This window comes from Anopheles funestus, chromosome 2RL (assembly GCF_943734845.2).
Source record: "Anopheles funestus chromosome 2RL, idAnoFuneDA-416_04, whole genome shotgun sequence".
Lineage (NCBI taxonomy): Eukaryota > Metazoa > Arthropoda > Insecta > Diptera > Culicidae > Anopheles > Anopheles funestus.
This window is the reverse complement of record NC_064598.1, coordinates 94971664-94994297: the sequence shown is the minus strand read 5'-3', so window position 1 is coordinate 94994297 and position 22634 is coordinate 94971664. Positions and strand designations below refer to the sequence as shown.

The window sequence follows — 22634 nt, the reverse complement described above, 5'->3', positions numbered from 1 at the left end:
CCTTGGAGGGCTTTATTTCGATGATCCTCCATTTTTGGCGATCCTGCCCGTCCGACCAGCAATCATGCAAGCCCCACCATCAACGGTTGAGCGACAAATGTAAGATTATTGAGAATGTTAACGTAAGCTTTCGCTTTCCGCACGGTACATTCGCCTTCCCTTCCCCGCTTTGCAATACCATTTTCCCCGCGTGGTTGAAGGTGCTCGTCGATACATTCGATGCGTCTCCGAAGGGAGGTTTCGTTTGATCCAATGTCCCGCGAGACCGCGACTCGGAGGCGAGGTTGTCGTTTTATTTTATTCTTGAGGGCTGATCGCAGCCACCTCCTGCCCATTACATATTTCAGTCATACCGATTCTGTTTTTTTCTTCTCTCTGTTTGTGTGCGTTTGCTATTTCGTTGTTTCTCTTCTTTTCTTGCTACATTTGAATCCATCGTCAACGTTTTTGCGCTGTCGATGTCGTCTGTTTGATTGTGTGGTTTTTTTTGTTGTGTTTTTTCGAAACTTCTCATATTTCTTATTGTTATTGCTATTGTGTTTCTTAATTTTTTTTTTAGCTTTTGTTTTCTCGACTTCACATTTCTTTTCGCATTTATACACTTATCCCACCAGGTGATGACAATTTTGAGGAATATTCATCTCCCTGCACATTCTTTTAGCTTTGTTTTATGATTTTAAGTTTTAAGAAATTATAAAAAAAGATGTTTGACTAGGAAAAGAAATGGTTGCACATACATCGTGGCAGTTCGATGCACTTTCGGGCAAAGTTCGCCCACATAATGCATGATGCTTGCAGTCAGCATCGAGCATGACTAACGAGTGACGCATATAACGCATTGGAATGCAGTTTTATCCGTCCATCCATTCTGCAGCCGTAAATGTTCGACAGCCCCATGGGAAAAAGAATACTTTGCACAGAATATTTTTTCTCCCTTCTTTAAATAAAGTAATAAAAACATGAACTTTTAGCGTTTAACCGAACCGAACAATAACAGTGCAAAATGTATCGGGAGTAAAAGTTAATATTTTTAACAACATTGTAGAATAAAAATAAAAAACACAACAACACACAGAAATGAAAATTTATGAAGCTTTACTCAGCTTAAAGGTTGCTTCTGGGTTGCCCTGCCAGTACGATGGCAGGGCAAGTTTCGATGGATGCCGTGATTTATAGGAAGCGCTCTATCCGGTGGCCATTCGTACTTTTGCGTGTTTGGTACGATTTTTACGGGGCTTTTCTCCCATTTGGTTTGGTAGTTGGAAAATGATTTATCTGCCGTTCTGGAATCAACTGCTTCGGCGGGGCTCAAAATAAAAAAAAACCGACCGAATGTAGCGCTTTCTTTTCTGGTCTTTTATCATGCTTTTTTGTTGTTGCTTCTCTTACTCAACGTTTTTCTGTCGTTGTTTGGGAAGCTACGAAATTTGAAGCGAAGCTATCATCCATTCCCGGGGAAGTAATGCATCTTTGCTTATCGGGGTGCATTCTCGAGGTGGAGTTTGGATGCGAGTGTGTTACTCCTTTTTTGCCGGGGAGTTTTTTTGTTGTTGCTCTGCTCATTGGCTGAACCTTTAGTTATTAACATCGCAGGAGGTTACGGGAGTCGTGAAAGTGGTCACGTAATGGCACTTGGCCGTTTGGCCGCTTGGCGGGAAGATTTGTAAGGAAGGAACCGGGTTGCAGAAAAGATTGCCCAAAATAATTGCCAACTATGAGCTTATATTGCTTCTTTTTTTTTGGTTTGGTTCATGGCAGAACAGACGTAAGCCATACCGCGGGGGAAGGAAACGCAAAAAAAGGACCTCCGGTTGCGGTGCGATGATCATCCTCGCTGCCCGGTTGTTGTTGCTTCATGGATGGAGCCAATGGATAATAAAAAAGCATATACTTTACCACATCGCAAATGCACCGGACACAACGAACCAGGGGCCGTCAAATTCATCATTACGCGCTCGATCTGACCGTCTCGCAATACGGGGTTTTTGGGGGGGGTTTTGGGGTTGGTGAGGGCGCGAACCGTACAACATCGTCCCGGGGTACGTTGGTGCAGGGGGGCAGATTGGTTTTAGTGTGTCCGGTCGGGTTGCATTTGTGGCTTTCATGAAAAACGGAGCGAAAATGCACCCTAATCTTCATCCCGGCAAACCTTCAATCAGCGAAAAACTTCAGCAGCAGCAAACACATCGCATCGGATCGATTCCGCTCCGCACACCGGACCAGGAATGGTGGTTGCAATTGCGACGGACGGAACAAACATGGGGACGGAAAAACTACTTGCTGGTTGATTGGGAGATGTAGAGCGGGTAAACAAAAACAAAACAGCACCAGGAACAGCAAAACAAAAATAACAAAAAAAAACACGGCTTGAATGAAAATCATCCGCAAATGAGATAGCATCGCAATCATAATGCACTTTGGCTGCCGGTCGTCCCGCCTGTCCCGCAATACCACCATCGTGACCGGATCCATCACCGCAGACGGTCAAACGATGGCCGAGCGGAAAACGAACATTCCTTCCATGAGATGCATCCGTGCATCATCTGGCACGATCTTCTTCGGTTTGTTGCGAATTTGTTGTTCTTTGCGAGTGTGCGCGCGCCCGCGTTTTGCGGTGGTGAAAAGAATGCCCTGCGGACAGGTCATTCGACACCATTGGGCCCGATCCTATTCGGCCCGAAGGGTGCCCCGGGATCATTTCATCCACGAGTTTGCCCCGAAGGGAAACGGAGCCAAGTGTGGAAGCAAATTGTGGTGGAAAATTGCTTCGCCCCTGTTCCCCCGGTTGTTGCTCGGTTCGCTAAATTTGCTTCGGACGGAAGATTCGAATTTCTTGATTGCTGCGTTGCATGCATGCGGTACGGAAAGGAAATGCTGTTTGCAACTGTTGCTGCACGAGCGGTATCCTTTTCCTTTCCGTGCATGTGTACGAGTTGCTTCGTTTTTTTTTGTTGCTTGCGTACACGTTTGCGCAAGGATCCGCGTATCGGGAATGATGATGATAGGTAAAGGCGCCGATGGAAAGAACAAGCCAAAAAAAAAAAATAAAAGCTTTATATACATATGAGAGTACAATCAACCGAACAGTGGTCCGGGCAGGACGATCCTGTTCGATTCCCGCACACTGGTAGAATGGGGAACAAAAGCGGATCGGGTTCGATTTCCATAGGATGCGCCACGTTTATTGCGTGGCGTGTACAGTTGCAATGGCGGAAAACCATGATATACCATGAGGGAAGGGAAGGGGGACGGAGGGGGTTCATCTGGAGTTGGCGACAAGCCGCAAACATCAAGCAATCACCACCAGGGGGGGAAAAGGAAGGCAGCGCGAGGAAGCGGAGTACAGCGTACGAGAGATTCATCATGATCCATCAAAAGATATGGACGAAAGATGATGAACTTTCCTTTGCATGTTCCCTTCCCCATGACGGAGATGGCCACTTCTGTGGTTCTACCGTTTTGCCGATTTCTGGACTTGTTAGCTTTAGCCGGGGCCAACTGCTGCTGCAACTGCTGGATGTGATTATTATTTTCTTATTATGGTTCCGATGCATTTTATCTTTATATAATTTTGTACACCGTTTGTACACAAGAGAAGTTTTGTGCTTCTCTTCTATCGGATTCCCTGGCATATCCCCGTATGCCCTACGATCATAATTGTTTATGAACAATTGAGGTTTTGGTTATTTTTCTTCATCCAGTTTGGCAGCGTTGAAATAACATTTATAAGTTACATGTAATCGAATCGTTATAAAGGGTTATCTATACTTATTTGAACATAGTCGCCAAGATTGCCAAGTGGTTTAGATGTCATCGGTTACATACCTGCAAGGAAAAATAAGAAAGAGAAGAAAATTTAGTATAAATTAAGTCACAACAGATTTTTATAAACGTCAAAAAAAATTCATAAACGTCAAAGAGTTTTCATAAACGTCAAAAAAAAATTCATAAACGTCAAAGATTTTTCATAAACGTCAAAATTTTTTCATAAACGTCAAACAGTTTTCATAAACGTCAAAGGAAGATTCCAGATTTACTTCTTCATATTCCAGTTCAATCGCTTTTTTCAACTATAAACGTCCGCCATGTTGTTATAAGTTGTATGTCCATAAGTTGAGGTCCACAAAATATTAAATTATATTTACGTCTACCAAAAAATACTGTAAACTTTATGTTTTTAATGCTCTTTGAAAAAAAAACGATGAAATTTTTTGGTGCTTCTAAATCTTTCCATAAATATACATCGCATATCTCAACCGTTTGATGTCTCCCATCAAGACAGAAACAATCGCAAAAGGTACTGAATTTCACCTCCCATTGTTAGAGGTGAATAGTAGCAGTAATTATACAGTTTGCAGGAAAATTCACAAAACTCTCTGCCAAATACGCTTATGCGCGTATCTAATTACGGAACGACTTGAGCGGGATGAGACGCTATGGCGTGCACGGTTCGGAGATCCACACGCGTTTTAAGAATGAACTCAATTTCTGGTTTCCCGGTGCAAAAACGAGGGGAGGAAAACGTATGTTCGATCGCACTGAAAATGTGATTCACGTTGACGAGGAAGCTTCACATCACGAGTTCTTTGCCCGATAGTACCCAGATGGAGTTGGAGACGAATTGCTACGCTAAAATCCTGTGTGCCCCGGTCGCATGTGAATAAAAATGATCGCCCATACAGGTATGACTGCATCCCTGTATTTGTGTCGCTTATTTCTCTTTTCTTCTCTCGATGGAAGGGATAACTGCCGTGGCAACGTGTGTAGAACATTGTGGAAAGGAATGGTAAGAAATAGATAATTATTTGATAATAAAACCCGAGCACCAGCCATTGCGAGATTGCGTGAGTGAGTTCCCGTTTTCAGCGGCTTTCCATTCATTCCGTGCCTTTCGCTGCGTTGTCTTGCTCCACCGTTTTGGACGCTTTCTACGATTCCTGCAAGCACTGCCCCGATACCGGGGATACCGGGGAGGAATGATCAGCGAACGCGATCACTGTAATCACTTTGCGATCGATGGTTGGTACAGAGCAGCAACAGCAGGGAGGAGCGAACATGATTCGTCGTCTTCGAGCGGAAATGGGTGGCGATCAAGTGAATGCATGACCGAACTGGACGGGCTAGGGCTAGCGGGTACGGGAGTGTATTTAATAATCATCGACAAAATTTAAGAAAAAAAAATAATTACAAAACGCACCGCACCCTTGGTTGGTGAAGACTGGCTGGTCAAATGGATGGTAAAGCAAATGGCGGCACAGTCGCTTTACAGAGATTTGCACAGCTGCGAGAATTTTCTGTAATAGGAAGATTTACCCGTGCTATGTTCTAAAAGGAAGTTATCTAACTGTAAAGCCTGATGACAAAAACATTTTAGTGATGGAATTTTAATCTAGAAGTCTGTAAGTCCATCGAATAAACATGCTGTGTTTGAAGCATATTCAAACTTAAAATTCACTCAACAAATCTTCACTAAAATACTAAAATGAAGACACCAGTATTAATGTGAAAACAGCGAAGAGACTAAGTAAGAAGGCAAAAACAGACGATTCTACGAACGATGCAGTTTGATAGAAAGTACAATTTTAATTTTTCAACCAACTTAACTAATCACCAACATTGATTCAACTCAGCGGCGGTTCTAGCACAGCCCGGGCACAGTATCGTTGCATTAATAACCAATAATCCTCACTCCGCCCGGACGATATTTGTTCCGCGTGCCGCGCTTTCCTGCCTCTCATCTCTTTCGGGTTAGACTTTTAGCGTTTTTAAACCGCAACCGGCAGTAGATCGAACACCATCGTCTATAGAACAACCGATCGATGCCGAACGGTGTAATAAATATAGGCAACATTACGTGGTGATTTCATCCCCAACGATTCCCACCGAGGGTTATGGATGCTTTTTTCTTGTATTGGATGCGATGGCTTTTAATTTGCCATCAGGAATGTAGCAAACGGAGCAAGATAGGGGATGATTTTATTAAAGACTCATCCGTGTGCGAGCAACATGGTGAGGCTCTGCGGTGCACACTGCCTGCTAGCTCGTACGTGCGCACGCTAGGTTTTTGCACACATTCCATTGCAGTACGATCGTACGCTTTGCAAACTTGTATCTTCAGTTTTGGCGAAGTACCGGAGACGGAGGGAACTTTGGGGAGATGGAGGAACAAGGAACAGGATCAGCTCATCATGAGCAATATCGACATCAAAGATGCGACGAGGTATTCACTTTATGCATCGGAATGGTGTGCAAATGTCATGTTCGATCAGAGCCAATCACTGATTGAACCAGTGACAGCGGTGGTAGTATAATGATTGCATTTCCTGCCCGTTCCGTACATGCAGACATTGCTAATATGTGTGTTCCAGGTGAAATAGTGAAGTGCTTAACGTTGGTTCGGTTTGCACTGGAGAGCTCTCGAAGACATTCCGCCGAGGATTAGACGAGCCCGGCTATCCAGAAGAGGAAGATTACGATTGCGATAGGAAAATTACCTGATAAACAAGTGGATGTATTGAACAGTTTCAACAAAACAAGAGTAGCTACATTATGTCGTTGCATATCAGGTAGACAAAAAAGAGATTTACTTGCATTTTCCAAGACATTTTCCCAACAACATTGTACACGGTGAAATGAATGATTTACTATAAGACCTTTATTGATTGATAAAAGTTTGATTTTATCCCATAATGATAACACTCAGATGTTGAGTTGTCCAGATAGACCACTTTCTTGGACCAAATCACTCCTCCGGTTGTTCCTCCATGGGCTCTTCGATCGGTTCGTCACAGGCACCGTGGCGCAAAATTCTCAAATTAATCGACCGGCCAGCCAATTCTTCGGCCTTACAGTCCAGCAGGCAACGGTTGGCGTACGTGCTAAGGTCAGTGCCACACACCGGATCGTATATGCGCGGACAGGCGCATACTCCATCAGCGGAACGTCTTGCGTAGACGCCCTCACCACCAAGAAGCAGTACTGCGGCCACCAACAGCATCACAACACTCCAGAATCGCATCTTGCTTTATGTTTTTGTACGGGGTTTTGCCGATAGTCACGCGAAAGAAGCTCAGAAAACACAAGCTGCAGGCACAAGAACAACTATTTCGTCAGCTGTAGTAGAAATCGCACAACGCAATGAATCAGTCGAATGCGCTTTTGTGGCTGATAAATAAAAAAACTGCCAACTGATATGGGTGTTATCACGGTAACAAAGCTCGCTGGTGATGTGTTTCCCATTCGTTGGAAGTTTGTATTGTAGTGGTGCTGTCCGTACACATACCGGCAAACAGGTGTTGTGCGATGGCGCAGATAGGGGTTAGTGCAAGTATTGTATGGACTAAACAGCGTTTAGAAGCTGATTGTGTATCATCATGCTTAGTGCTGCTTACACATCTCGGTAAATCCAAGATGACGTGCGTTACAAATCAGAGATTTCGATACAGTTTTAATCATGCACGATAAGAAAGAAACCTGTGAAAGGTTTGAGATAATGCTTGACGTTTAATTCCGTTTCTTTATGAAAACAATTACTCACCACAAACTTATATCACTCATCACTTTATTGGCTAAAATGCGTTGATCTGAATGAAGTTCAAGGTTTTACATGTAGCAAAGCATAAAGCATTTCTTTGTTTGTTATTTCTTTCTCCAAAGAATATTTCGCTCCAAGTGCCTGTCAATGCCACGCGCTCACAAGCTGTCAAAGTACTTGTCGCTTCTGATCTATCATAAAACTGTACTTGATTTGAGTTTTATCAGTGATAAGAATCTAATGGAAACATTCGGTGACGCATTAGCTGCTCATACGCTGGTAATAAATATAAAACACTTGGTTGCATTTAAAACAACATTCACAGACAGGTGTATTTGAAGAAATTGGTTTTACAACATTTGTTAGCTGTGTTGCAACAGTTTACGGTCCATACGTTAACAAATGCTAGAACTCCTCATTGCAGCTACCTTCCTTCACTTTATGCAGCCCGATCGAACGACCGGTGGGTGTATCGATGGCACACTTTAAGACACATTCGTTAGAGAAGGTCTCGTTGTTACTCGCACAGATTGGTCGGTAAAGTAGGGGGCACGCACAGGTCGCCATTTCCGAATAGATGTCTGCCTCGACCTGGGTGGTTTGCAGTGCAAGTACCACGACCAGGAACGATACCGCAACCAAATGAGCGCGCATCTTCATGGGTTCAGTCGAACAAAGGTAAACTGGTCAAAAGAAGCACTTTGCCGTTGTCGTTAACTCCGATGTGGTCGGTTGTATTAACAGGAACCGTATGAACGGAAGCTTATCAACGTCGCACTTGGTGAGCACCTGTTGCAGACGGGTAGAATAGCGGAGCTTACGCTAGTGTTGTTATCAGCAGTCAAGCTGACCTCGGGCTGATATTCGATAAGATATGTAAGTGAATTTCTTTCCTTTTTTCCACTAAAGTCATGCCCTTCCATTGGGCTCTTTTCGTTCGATTTTCAGTTCTTTTCAGGGCAAAGCTTGAGGATAGCAATTGGATAGTTTAATGAATTATGCTCAACAGCAGTGTTGACAGCACATGAAAACTTCAGGAAATTAAGTATATTTGATTTAAGTCCCGTTCCAGACTCAGAAATAATCATATCACTTACATGTAATTAGGATTTCCAAGGTTTTGCCCACTCTGGGAAATCTTGTTATCAGGTCTGAAATATTCTCATTTCCGAAGTTAATTTAGTAAATAGCGTATTAAACTTAGCCGACAATCAAGTGTTTGATGGAAATTCTCGACCCATTAAAAAGTGCTTAAAACTCCCAGAGTTTCGTGCGGTTCAGTGGCACCTGGACAAGATTCCTCACCATTGCCTAGATGATGTTTGCTAGCAATAACATACCCAACATGCGAACAAGTGCCGCAGATTATGATCATCCTCTTTTGCGGCCGCTTATTTGGCTTGCAGTTGCATGATCTATCGAACAGCCCTTTGCTATGAGAACGGTCGATTACGGTGATGGACGACTATCTGTGGCTAATCTATCCAACGCCTTCCGACTGCCTGGACCCCAAAGCGGTGTATGCACGATCCTGCCGGCCAATGATGGACGGGATCGCTTCAAATTGAGCGCATTCTGCGATATCTTCATTAACTGTCGTGCATCGTCTCTTCATCCGCCAATGATGGCGACTATCAAGCGGCCACCATATTGTTTTTTAAAACACCCACTCTCGCCCTATCAGCCCTTGCTACACCTCGCGTTCTGGGTAATTTTCTTTGTTGCTCGTCAGTTTTTGTGTCCATGCCATTATCTTACAATCTCTCTCTCTCTCTTTCTCTCTCCCTCTCTCTTCGTTTAGGTGCATGATTGTGATGGCTCTGTCACACTGAATGTGATCGTCCATTGCAATGTGATCGGAGTTGCGATCTTTCCCCGCTTTTTCGCGCCGGTGCTGCAAGGCGCTGCGAAATATTTAATATTTCATCCTGTGCAATTAATACTCATTGAATATGATTGGCTCTTTGCGCAGGCTGTTTTATTTCATGTGCGAGAAGTTGGGAGCCACCGGTAGACAATGAGAAAATAAGAAGGAAAACTACGAACTTGCAGCATTGTACAGATATGGGGTGACGGTCCACCTTTTTTCCCTTGGGTGGTTAAAACGTTCCTGGCCCTGGCGAAGGAAAGCAGAATGAGCTTCGCATGTGTTTGTGATTCGTCTGAAGTGTGTTTGCACTTGCAGGTGAAACAATAGCGACAAGGTTGTGTGAATTTTTGCTCTCCAACAAAGATGGCGAATCAAATTGTCGTCCATGATACATGGATGGAGGTGTTTGAACATTTCCTTTTTTTCGATGTTTCTTTGTCTGATTTCCATTTTCATTTCCAGTTTGTGACTTAACTGAATTCTAAACCAGAACTAATGTTTTAGAGTATATCGCCCAAACAAAACGAAAAAGTGTTTCATTTACACTTCCGCCATGAAGAATTTGCCGGCGAAGTAGTTCAGAGGTCATGCCTGTGTCGTGCACCTTGCGCGATTTCCTTCGCGTCGGTTATGGTTCAGTTCGCGCACATTCGCACCTTTTGACACGAAGGGAATTCGCCATGCTTCAGCTACGTTTATCAGTATCAGGCATCGGACCGATGCCAGCGCCATGTTGGTGAGAGGGATGGAACCAAGCGCAAGATCATTCGTATTACCCGCCGCTGTTGCTTCCACTTGTTCAGGGGCTTTTTCGTTTGCAAAATGTCGAGAAAACGACACGACATATGCCAATGTAAGAAAGAGCCCGCAGAAACATTACACAAAAAAAAACGCGGCCTCCCAAAACATTATGATACAGAGGAGCAAAACAAAGAGCAGCAACAACCAAAAACAAAAAAAAAGGCACATGAAACGAAAGAGAAAAAGCGATGTGTTTGATGGGACGACAGAATTATCAAGAAGCATTGCACGTTTTTCAGGGCCTCCTCCTCCTTCGGGGAAAAATGAGGAGCAAGAAAAAAAAGCCCATCAACGCGAAACTGCTGCCGCCATTGCAATCAGATGCGATCATCGCCGGTTGCGCCAATTGAAGTGCGAGTGCAGCAGAAAGTGCAGATGGAGAATGTAATATCGAGCCCGGGCAGTACTTATAAGCTTCTCCTCACAGTACGCCCTTTTCCTGTACCGAACGGTGGTGCAATGCTTTAATGAAGGCTTTGCGCCAATGCCACTGTACTGCCTTCCGAAAAAAAACGCACACACACACACACACACCCGCCGATGCAGCAGAATCGTGGATCGGGGACCAAAGGAAATTAACGCAGCAGTCGTGCACAGGTGGAGCCAAACGGGAGAAAGAAAGAAAAAAAAAGGCAGACAAAATAAAAGTGCAAAATAATTCTTCATCATTATAAAGTTTTAATATTATACTTTATTGGATGGCTAATCGATAAAAACAAAAAGGAAATGGTGCGGAGCAAGAAGGATAATGGATGAATAAGGCCAGGGCAGGCTCTGGCGGACCGGCGATATGATTATGAGTCAGGGCCGCAAGATGAGCGAAATGGAGCTGATCGTGACGCACTTACGTTACCATCCCCACAGTGCAGGAAGGAATGAGCGAGTGAAGGAAAAATATTAATTTTATGATAACATGTAGCGCACTTATCCCGCACCATGTAAGCCTTACCATCCTGGCTGCCGGATGCCACATTCCTTACCAGCGCTAGAACCGGTAATGGAAAACGCAGGGTACCGGGTGAAGCCCATTTGCTAGAAGATTATGAGCAGCTTCATTTGTGGGATCGGAGCGCACAGAGATTGGCTGTACGCACTAGGCAGCTCGATCGATTACCGATCATAAGTAGCAAACTGTGTACAAAAATGCGTTTTAAAGAAGAACAAAAAAAAATCTCGATCGACTCGGTTGGCCTTTGGTAGTCGGTCAAGATGCATTTCCCGTCCCACTGTGTTTTGGAATCGGATTCGACCCCAAAACGATGGAAAGGAAATTATCGAAGGTAAACATTATACAAGCCTAACCCAGCATGATACCCTTGTATTGTCCCTCCATTAAAAGCGGTCCGGCATCGCAACGTCCGTTCCAGTTGACGAACCGATTGTACCCGTTGGTACGCACCGATGGTAGCAACCAGGTGGATACATCAAAACCAAACAGCCCATGCCTTGAGGGAAAGATCAACACCTCGGAAGAGCCACCGTAGCAATGTGCTTCCCATTCACGATCCTGTCCTTACCGCGCGAAGGATGCACGGGGGGAAATGAACGCTCATTTCGCAAACGAACGCACTATCGGTTTGGTATCTGTGCGCGCTTCGGCTGATAATGTTCCAGCATGATTAAGTCCGAAATCCGCCCACCGAAACCTTCTAGCCATCTTCGTTTTTTTAGTGTTTTTGTTCGTGAGATCACGATCACGACACCTGAGAGCTGACCGGAGCTGGTCGATGGTTGCCACCGAGCGGTCAGTAGAAAGGGGTGAAGAAAATTAAAAAGGAGCTCTTTGCGGCCTGGACCCACAGTACAGGATCGAGTTGCGATAGGGAATGAGTTTCCCGTTAATGTATAAGATCGATGCAATCTGCAGGAAATCACACGAGTACTTTACGATTGCCTTTTTTTTCTTCGTCAACGAAAAGCCGCCAGCAACCCAGGAACGGTCCTGATGAGTACGGGATCGGTTCCATGCGTGGAAGTTTGTACGTTTTTCCCCCCTCGTTTTTTCAATTATTATTCAACGCGCACTGATAGGCTCAAAATCGATTTTCTTGTCGTCCGGACTCATCGGAAACGGCGCGATACGACCGCGGGGTCAGAGAACCGAGCACTATATGTGTGGCCAATCCGCAGATCACGATCCTATTCTAGTCGTTTTGGGACGAGTTTGCTTTGGTCGAACCGTCCGTGAGTTTGAGTCTATGTTTAGTGAAGCGGCGTCATATTAAATGCCTTACCGCATTAAGAGACTGTTTCGCAGGCTGTTATCTATGTGCCATATCGATGGACATGCGTCAACATGTAACATTGTACTATCAACGAACAACCCATCGCAAAATATTCAATGGCAAAAGACAAAAACCTTGAAGAAACTACTGAAAATGACAAATTCTTCATGGTTTGGATTCATTATTGAATCCAGTTTCAGTTTCCAGTTGAAGTGAACTGCGTCGAGATTATATGAAGTTGTTTCCTACGTTTTTGGATCTTGTTGAAAAATATTTTGATTATGTTCAAAGCTTTCTCGTCCGTCATATCGGAAAGCTGTCACTTGCAAAAGCTCAACAAAAAGGGAAATATCCTTTAGGCATTCAGATCAATTAGAAAAGAATCCAAATTTCTGAGGATCTTAAGGCACCTTTAAAAGGCAGCAACTTCCACTTAACTGCAGAGTTCCATTTATTTCAAAGTTTTGTTTTTTAATTGTTGCTGGTATTGCTGGAAGTCAGATTTAAATAAGCAGACCATCTATAAATTTCACATCTACAGATTTTACTTCAACTTGATAGGAAACCCACAATTGTCTCAACTGTCATACTGGAACTCGAAATCTCTGTTCTGTCAAACGTTCAGATTTTTTTGTACAATGGAAACAATTGATGAGTCACAAAGAAAAGCGCCTGGCAAATAATGAGAAAATGTTTTGTGCCTATAATACCACGTAACGTGAAGATTCTAACTGATTTTCGAACTCCTTCTTGTTCTTGTTTTCATTCATCTCCTCTTTCGAACTGTGGAGCATGGTTGCGTTGGATTTCGTGCACCGAAAAGGCGCAAGTTCCGTCCAAGCGCTCGAAATAACCATGGGAGCGGTATGATCGAACTTGACAAGCAATGAAAATTGTTAATGAAATCTGTTCGAGGCCAGTGTCGATGATCCTCCCCATCGGCTTGCGGTTGAACGGATGAACGCAGGCAATGGACGGGAACAGGAACGGGGAGAAGAAACAAAAAAAAAACATTCCGTTGGATTATTTTCGCCATAATGACACGCTTTCTGGCGCAACCGTCGTCGCCGTCAGGTCCCTTCGACATGGACCCGGCCAGAACGCTAGTCGGAAGACGCCATGCCAAAGGGGTAAAATTATGGAAAGATTTTTTAACACTTAAGTGAGAATTGTGAAATTACCGGCCAGTCGAATGTCGGGCTCGGCTGGCTGAGTGGGATTGAGATATAGGCGGTCAGCCATCGAGGGTTTCTCGTGTCGTTGGTAATGGTGTTTGAGTTACTGACTGATGGATCTTGCGAGCTACGGTACGGGGGCTGTGTTTTTTTTTCTTTGGTGCTTCGCTCCCTCCACTCATTGTACTATCTTCCTTTCTTCCAGTAGGCGCTCTTACCGCCCCCCACCCCTCTCCCCGCGACCTGAGAATTCGGATCGATAATCGTTAGTTTGGGAATGGGAGCCGCACGGTCGAAGAGAGCCATCACGGGAACCAAAAACCCAAAATGCCGTAGTCCAACCATGTATCCATTAACAGATCGCGATCGTACCGGCAAGATTGCGGCTACCTCGATCTCGCGCTTTTGTCGATATTAATTAACCGAAAGAAGGAAACAATTTTCTTAATACCCGCCAAAAATTGCGCACCATTGTTGGGCAGATTGGAACCGTTCTGGGGTGGGGTGGTGGGCAGGTGCAGGGGTAGAATGTGGGGGGGTGAAATATACCCGCGAGTCGCAAGTATTGCTTTTTTTCCTCATTTCGGCGTTGCTACGTCGTGGGATTCTTGTGACGGTGAGAATTAAGATCCATCCGTCGCCCGCTTAGAGATGATCTCAGATACCTTCGAAGCGTGTACGGCGAGGAGGACAATCGTTGCCAGCCGGTGATGCGTCGCCAGTCAACAGTACCGGCACCGGGACGGTATTTATTAATGCAATTTTTCGAATAAATGCCAATGATTTATGTGCCCTCCGGTTCTCACATCTAGCTTGGCTCGGTGCGACGTCAATGGCCAATTGGTGAGGGATTTGATTATTTGGATAAGTGCCTGTTAAACGTTTAACACAGGCATAACGTTAAAAAAAAACCAGGTACACGTATACGACGGATAAACCAAATGACAACTTTACGACTCGGTCGCTCGGTTGTTTCGTACGCGAAGAAAGGAAGCACTTCGGGTACAAGCTCTTCTCTTCTATACTGGTATTATTTTACCCCTTTGCCTCTATTATCTGGCCAGGCAAACAGCTTGAAACTAAACCAAAAAAAAAAAGAACACGCCGCATCCCCAGTAACATACCATTTCAATGTCGATCGATGACATTTATTCGCTGACGCTCGTTTCCAGATCCGTTCCCAATCCCACCATTAAGGGGTTAGGCGAACGTTTGCCGGCAGAGGGATAGAGAGACCAGAAGGAGGGTGGCAATAAGTTCTCTTTCGACATAAAATTAGCTTAATTAGCTGGCTATGGACGGGCATCTTTGGGACCAAAAGTGGAGACAAACAATCCTGTCCCGAACAATTCACCGACTCTTGCCTAATCCAGTGGGCAACAATTTAAGTAAATCCACTTTAAATTTGCAATCTTGGCCGGGAAATTGTAAATGGCTATAACGACAATGTGCTCTGCCAAAGGCACAGGTGAATGCCGCGTGTGCTTTTTATTTGTTCTTCTTGTAACGCAACTTTTATTACAGTCGACTTGTTTTATTTATATTAAAATTTAATTAATTAACATTTTTGGGGCCTTGTAACTACGGATCATTGGTCTGCTTGGTGGGGATCTCTAAATCAGTAGCAATCTCGTCCCCATTTCTCGCTTCCCCAAAAAGATCCTCGGTTCGTACGCTTGTTTCCATTCCCTGAGTGAGCTTCCCGTTTTCCGCTTCGAATAAAAGTGGCAGCATCATGATGATCGAAATCATGGACATTGTCGTGGTGTCCGCCCCGTTTTGATGTGAAACGTCAACGCCATTTTGGCTCCGGGTACATTCCTTCCGGGCAGCGCGTGATGACAAGTTTAATGTGATGCTATTTCGAAAAAGCACGCAGCGAACAGATCAACGGAGATGATCGCTCAACCCAGTAAAGGTCCATCTTCCGATTGTTTTTCGGCCCGTATGACCTGGATAGCTCAATAGCTGAAGAAAGAGCACTAAGAAGAAGAAAAAACACACACACACAGACAGCGCTTCCAACAAAACCCTCACGTCGAAGGAAAGTTAATGCCAATGCCAAGGTAAAAGGCCATCGAAAGAATGAAATAGGCAAAAAGAGCGCCATAATCTAGGGTTATGTTTGCAAGAAAGGGTGAAATGAAAAACCGGCAGGAGAAAAAAAAACGGCACCACAATAAAACGGAGTCAGTGCTGCGTAAGAGATGGCGGACAATCGGCGGGTTTCGAATAAACCCTTCGGGTCTGCGCTGTACGGACGGCTATACGCTACCGCCAGCGGGCAGCGCGCCGTTTTTATCTTTGCCATCGGCAAGCTGCGAACGGTTGCCGATGGTTTGCGATCGCGAGATCGCGATCGCGCGTCCCTATTGCTGGTTCGGATAGGGAACCCCCAAACCTCCCTCCTCCCCCCAAAATGCGGCTGATGGGTAAATTCGAAATCAGTCAAGCCGAAATGTCGGGTCGGGTCATTCTGGACCGTTCCACAAACGCCATTCCTTTATAATCCCTTCTTGCCCTTCTCGCATTGTGTTGATTGTGGTATTGCCGGTGCTTCCGTGTATTTTGCTACCCAGCCTCGGTTTGATGCACTAAAAAAGGACATAAAACTCACCCGCCCCCGGCTTCGCTTCCTACCGCCAAGCGCCTGGGAAGGTTGAAGAAGGCATTCACGGGAATGTAAAATTCGCGAACGGAAGTCGGTCGGTTTATTTGATTTTTCGGCTTAAAGCAAACGGGCGCAACATTCGAGGCTTCACAAACGCACAAACCTTACGTACTGGAACTGGCCGCACTGATGAACTTGCTTCTTGCGCTTCGGGGGTTTTTGGTTGGATTGATTTCCCAAAAACTGTTTGCCGAACTTTTCACCGACCATTCAAGACCGGTAGGCTTTCACTTGGCAGAATGCGAGTGCCGGCTACACACAGCAGGATGCAATAAAATCCCTTCCAGTACGATCCTGCTCCAATGGTTTCGGTGCAGTTGTCGCAGTTGAGATTGAGGGGTTTTTATTTTTTATTTTTTGTTTGTTGTGTGATTCTCTCTGTCACTCGCTAGATTGCTGCACTGCTGCGCGTTTGCATTAAAAGATGATTTTTATCGTTAAATTATTTAATTCGTCTGTGAAATGGGCGCCATTTCTGTACGGCAAAGACAGAAATGAACACGCATCGCTCTAATGAATGTACGCCCGAAACGATTTGAAAACTCTGTACGCTTTCTACCACACACAAAAAAAACAGAAACGCGCCAGAACATCAATCAGCACACGCCAGAAGTTCCCAGGACCGAACTGGGGCCTTTGATAGCCATACCATACAGAGCGTGCTGGGACGTGCGGTCACACGTTTGAACGAACGGTTTTAATTGAAGTATAAACATGCGCGTTTCTAATTAACACAGCGGTGCACCTATCCGTGCGGCTATCCATCATAACGTTTGGAGACCTTCCGCGCACATTCGGCTGTTTAGTGTGTGCGGTTCGATCGAGAAAATAAGCAAGGGAGAGGTGAAAACAATTTCCCGTCGCTTCCGACATAAATTTGGAAGGAAAAAAAAGAAAAAACCAGTAGCTGGAAGAAAGCCGACAAAAAACCTGGTGAAAGGTGGTTGGCGTCTCTAGGCGGCTAATAACGTAGAAAAACTTATAGAGTGTCAAGTAACACCCCACGCTCCCGGGCCTGGTATGATCAAAGATCGTCAATAGATTTCACGTGGACGTCCATTGCACTGTGCCGGGGTGTTTCAGGGGTAGCTGACAATGTGACAAAGCCAATCATCAAAAATGCCAACAGTTTCCGCTGCTTTCCCATGAACTTCCCGTAAGAATGGAAACTTGGAAGTTAAAGGGGGGTTTGGGAGCAAAACCAAAAAAAAAAGAAGTGAACTGTACCATTTTTGAGACATTTATTTCTTTCCCCACCCTGCCTGGAGAGTTTTGCGAACGGGTAGAAAGTGGCATGGGAGGAAAACATTTTTGGACGACATTGTTCGAATGAGAAATGGGCCAGCGGAAGTGATTCGTAATGTGCCGGGTGATGCTGTTGAAAGGCCGACGACTGTCCGCCCTGTCATCGTGACCATTTCATTTGAGTGAAGGGAGATGATTTGCTAAGGGTGGATTGCAGTTATAGAGGAAGTTGAAATGTGTAATTCTGTATATTTAAAATCTAATTATTTAAAAAAAAGTCTACAACTGTTTTGTTCGATGTCGGATGTGATTGTCGGATGTCGGATGATTTATCGATTTGTTCTTGTCTTGCTATTGTTTTGTAGTTTCATCACCAAAAATCAATTCATGTAGCTAAACATCTTTTAGTAATCTTTTTCAATAAACGTTTAATCGCTATAAAACATGCCTCTATCTTCAATAATTATCCCTTTCATAGCTACAGCAACCTTTAACTTGGAGTTCAAAATCATCAAGGAATCGACATTTACGTCTATGACAATGCAGCTTTATTCTGTTGTCATCTCTATCCCGTACCGTAGAGTCGTCCAATACCTTTTATGGTTTACAACATTGTTACACCAGTTTGAAAGAGCGTGTGCTGGCGGGACTTTCTCTTTCTGGACGACCGTACCGATAATTGCATGAACAGGCGCAACAGGTTCCACACGCGTTCCACAGGATAGTTCTGCCGAGCATTAGAAAGCGAATTCAAATCCTTGTCCGACACATTATCATCGATCGGATAATTAACGTGTAAAGGTGTTAAGGCACTCTGGTGCGTTCAGTGCAGTGGTTTCGACCGATGGAAACGGACGGACACCAGAATGGGAAGTGCAAAGCTAGGCTCCGAGACGGCACACTGGCAGGTATTATGTTTCCCGCGGTGAGCATACTGGAGGTATATGATAATATGAACAAGCACACGAGCATGAACTCTCTGGAGGGGGTGCTTCGCAAGCTTTTTAAAAATGGAAAGCACTTTCGCCCACAAATAGGGATAGGAATTTTCAAAACGGACGGTACGGACAACTACGGCCACCGCAGAACTTTGCCGTTGATGGGGAGTCCATCATTGCGATTTGACTATTTTGGTAACGGTCGTGTGCTGGAGGCAATCGTACTGGTCCACGAATCCTTCCCGCACGTTATGTGGCTGCTCCGTTGCGAAAGAGAGCGAAAACGGTGTGCGGTGTGTATGGCGTAATCATATTAACATAAGGCTGAATAAATCAGGAACCGTCCTCAGGAAAAACTAAAACCACCGGACCGGTTTTTTTTCTTGTTGTTTTTCTGGCGGTGCTGGGACGACAAATCGCCAACAGACGACAAGCGAATACTTCTTCCGCCATCCCATCGCGCCACACGAAGGGAGGGATGAGGTTTACATATGGTGGCACAACTTCGCAGGAACTTTGGATAAAATCGGCATTTGCAAAACCACCGTGTAGACCAACGGCAAACCACATCCAACGAAAGGGGATGGGAGCGATTGGGGTTTTCGTACAGCGAACGGATGATCTTCGTGCGGTCAAACCGGGAACTTGGCAAGGCGACGATGACAAAGTCGACTTTCTACTTGTTGATCTCGGCAAACCGCCACTTGTTGGACACTGGTAGGCCCCCGGAGGGCTGTCGCAGATTGTCAGCTGGTAGGCCCCTGGTGCGCCCGCAAAGGATCGCGCGCCACTACTAGCCGCCGAGTTGCTTGTCGGCGATAGAAAGTGTTCATTATTTATACTTCTGCCATTTCATGCCTGTTGCTGCTGCTGCACATGTGTGCGGCTCAAGTTTCGGTAGCTGGCACGCTAAAAAGATGGCAAGTGAATGGCGAGTTGCTAGTTTTTTTTTCCCCCGATGGGACTTTGACTTTGGTGTCTTCTAGGATTTTGCAGGTAGTTAAAATTCACACGTAATTCTTTCGCTAGTGATGTTCCCAGTACGAGCAAATGGGTTTTCACTTTTTTTCACTCCACACTCGCCCTAAGACCAAGAAGTGTGAATGGAAGAGTGCACTCCCTAATGCATCTCGTAAGGTATGCAAATGAGGTATTTGATGTAGGCTCCGATCGTGCTATGTTTAATTTAGATAAATATGTCCACCTGGAAGCTGTTGTCCCCGAGGATGCGAACGAAGGTGCAAAAAAGTAATCCAACGCATGTGATGGTTTATTTTAATTATACACTTTTGCAATACGCTAGGTATAAGAGTATGTAGCTGTCACAAACTTACGCAATTGAATGCAGCAAGATAATAAACGATCATCGATTCCGATTGGTTCCGAGGATCGGCCAGATGAACTGTACAACCGTCTTAGAAGCGCGTGAAGGTACACCAAAAAGGTAGGAATGATATAATTGTCAAAACAGTTACTCATTCCCTAACATGCACGCTAGAGCCTAGCAAACGAGCGGAATGCCATCGACGACATGGGACATGTTTTTTTGGGAAAAAAGCGTTACTTTATAAAAGGAATGTGATCGAAACCGCAGTGGCACGGTTTGTCGTGACTTGGTAAAAGCTTCATAATTATACCGCGTCCATGCAAGTGTACGGAACGAGTGTGAATTTGGAAGGAATTTTTTAGTTCCATTTTAGCCAGCAAAGACTTCCCATTCCTTACACAGATACAGGTTTTTTTTTGGAAGTTTTCCTTGTGCACCGATGAGATGGCGTATCGGACCTTTCTTAACATACGTCACGGATGGTTCGGAGTAAATTATGATGCCGAAAGGTTCGCAACTTCGCAAGCGGACCGTTGTTCATTCAAACGTTGTGCCCGTGGTGAAAAGCATTGGAAGGAAAGAAGGGGGGGGGGGGGGGTCTAGAAAATTCATTTCTCACGCCAAACACACCGACGAAACTGGGTTCGAGTGCCCAATGAACGTACGCAACGGTACGCCTTCTCTTGTCTAGGATGATTCGTTAAAGTTGCTCGGCCGCTTCTCAAGGTCTTATGCTGGAAATATGCGGAAAAAATGTGTCTCTCGCGGATCCGGGCTCGTTCCAAAAATTGGCTTCAACACTTCCGACCTGCTAAAGTAGGTGAATCGCGTTTGAAGCAGAACCGTACGGTTACGGCCGACAGGCGTGCAATTTTTCGTTTCAAATCGTCCAAAAAAGTCGTTAGTTCGCCACACCGTCCAAGACGCGACCTAGGATGTGTTTTTGCGTGCATTTTCCAAGCTTTTTTTTTTCGTTGGGCATCCTGAAAGGTGATCTTCTCGAGTTTTCGGTACGATCGTGGTGCTCGTGTCAGCCGCTACGGTGGTGCTGGCGATACGATGATTTATTACTTCTTGTACACTACCATTCCCAGCTTCATTCCGCTTGCTATGCTCCGTTCGACCCAACTTTTCAATAGTGGATTGGAAATTACCCTTCCTGGTCCTGGGGTCGATCATTTACAGTTATTACCAACACGTTTAACGTGGCTGGACCAAAACGTTGGCGCAAATTAAACAGAAATTATCCCTCGTCCCCATTCGCTTCCCGTGCAGCATTGCCCCTCGGCCCAAAAATGCCGATCGATAGATGGATGAGTTTGATAGGCAACACCGACGCAAAACTAAACACAAACGCCGGTAATAGAGCACGTGTCGACATGGAAACTTCGGACATGCGGAAATTTGTAAAAGGTATTTGGTGCGATTGGAATCGTTTGTTTTCTTGGGGCATCGATTACTAATCTCTCTTTCTCTCTGAGTGTGTGTTTATTTTACTTATTAAAATTAATCCACATAAAATCAATTAACTTCAGCGACATGGAAAAAATGTTAAGAACTGTTTAAAAAAATGTCAAAATTCAGTACCGTTAGAAATAAATATTTAGAAATTGTGGGTCAATGTATGAAAGAACAAAGTCATGTGACAAATTTGGCGATATTGTTTGTTTTTTAAGAGCTTGTCTGAGGGAATGCTGTTTTGTATACGAGGCACAAAAGCGTTTAAAAAAGAATCGTACCTATCCCGGGAACATTTAGAGGAAATCAGAAGAATGATAGGTGACCCCCGACCAAACGACTGGAGCATGAGTCGACTGTCTTTCGGGTCGGAATTCAGTTGCTTAGGTTTTAATTTTCTCTTCCATTTCGTCCTGATTGCTTACACTCTCTGTTCGCCAAGCATCGTACGGCCAGGTGATTACTAGGTTTACGATACGCACACACACACATAAAGGCTAAAACACTCACACAGATATTTTTCGGTCGAAACCTTAACAAAAGGCTGGAATGATGCGAACCGAACGTGAAAAGCGCGCCGGGTCGAATGGAACTCGAACTCGGCACATTGTTCGGCAGTGAGTCGTTGATGGTGTACCATGTACATCCAGACGTTGTGGGATGAAGATTGAAAAAGAAGAGATAGAAAGAGAATCGAAGCAACAACAACAAAAAAAAAAACACCAAACTGAACACACGATCTGAAACGCGGTTTCGTAGTGCGCTGCGAAACGTGATCTGGCATGGAAAAGAAAGCACACGAAAGACTTAGATTCAAGCGAAGGCGACGAACTTGAACTTCGTGCAAAACTGGCGCAGCTATTTGATGCGTCAGAGTGCGTATTACAATTGTTTTAGTGTGGAATCAGCTTTTGTTGGTGTGTTTCTTGCAGTATTCTTGTAAAGCGTGTGTCTTAAAATCAATTGTCGCTCGTAATAAAATACAATGTTTTTCACGACACTGGTGCTCGTGTTACAGTTTTTTTTTATATTTAAATATCTCTTTCCCCTCCCCCCAAAAAGGAGCAAATGCATCTGCTGCTCAACGAGCCTTGTTCATCATTAAGATGTGTGTTTCGATTGAAGATCGGTACATGGGGATCGAAGAATCATCTTCAACCTGTAATCAGAACACAAGAAGCAATAGATAGGAGCAAACATGTGAATGCTCACGGACACACTGTCCGATCAGATAATGGTTTAAAATGAGAGTGAGGATGTATATTAAAATTACATGTTTTTTTTTCCTGTAGTTATTACTTCTTTGCTTCTTAGTTTACGTTTCACGCGGTGATTTCATTCTAAACCGAGCCGAAGCAGCCGCGCGAGAGCGTATTGCCTGCAGGGATAC

General features: G+C 44.6%; 2 protein-coding genes across 2 annotated transcripts in view; both read right to left on the bottom strand.

The window, feature by feature from the left end:
• The window catches only part of LOC125764649 (protein dachsous), an 83074-nt gene that overhangs the window by 22616 nt on the left and 37824 nt on the right, over nucleotides 1–22634 (bottom strand). The gene's annotated exons all lie outside the window — the stretch shown is intronic.
• On the bottom strand, nucleotides 6634–7168 carry LOC125764648 (serine protease inhibitor Kazal-type 1-like). The gene has a single exon (XM_049429083.1). The coding sequence runs from the start codon at nucleotides 7016–7018 to the stop codon at nucleotides 6743–6745; it is 276 nt and encodes a 91-aa protein (XP_049285040.1). The 5' UTR covers nucleotides 7019–7168; the 3' UTR covers nucleotides 6634–6742.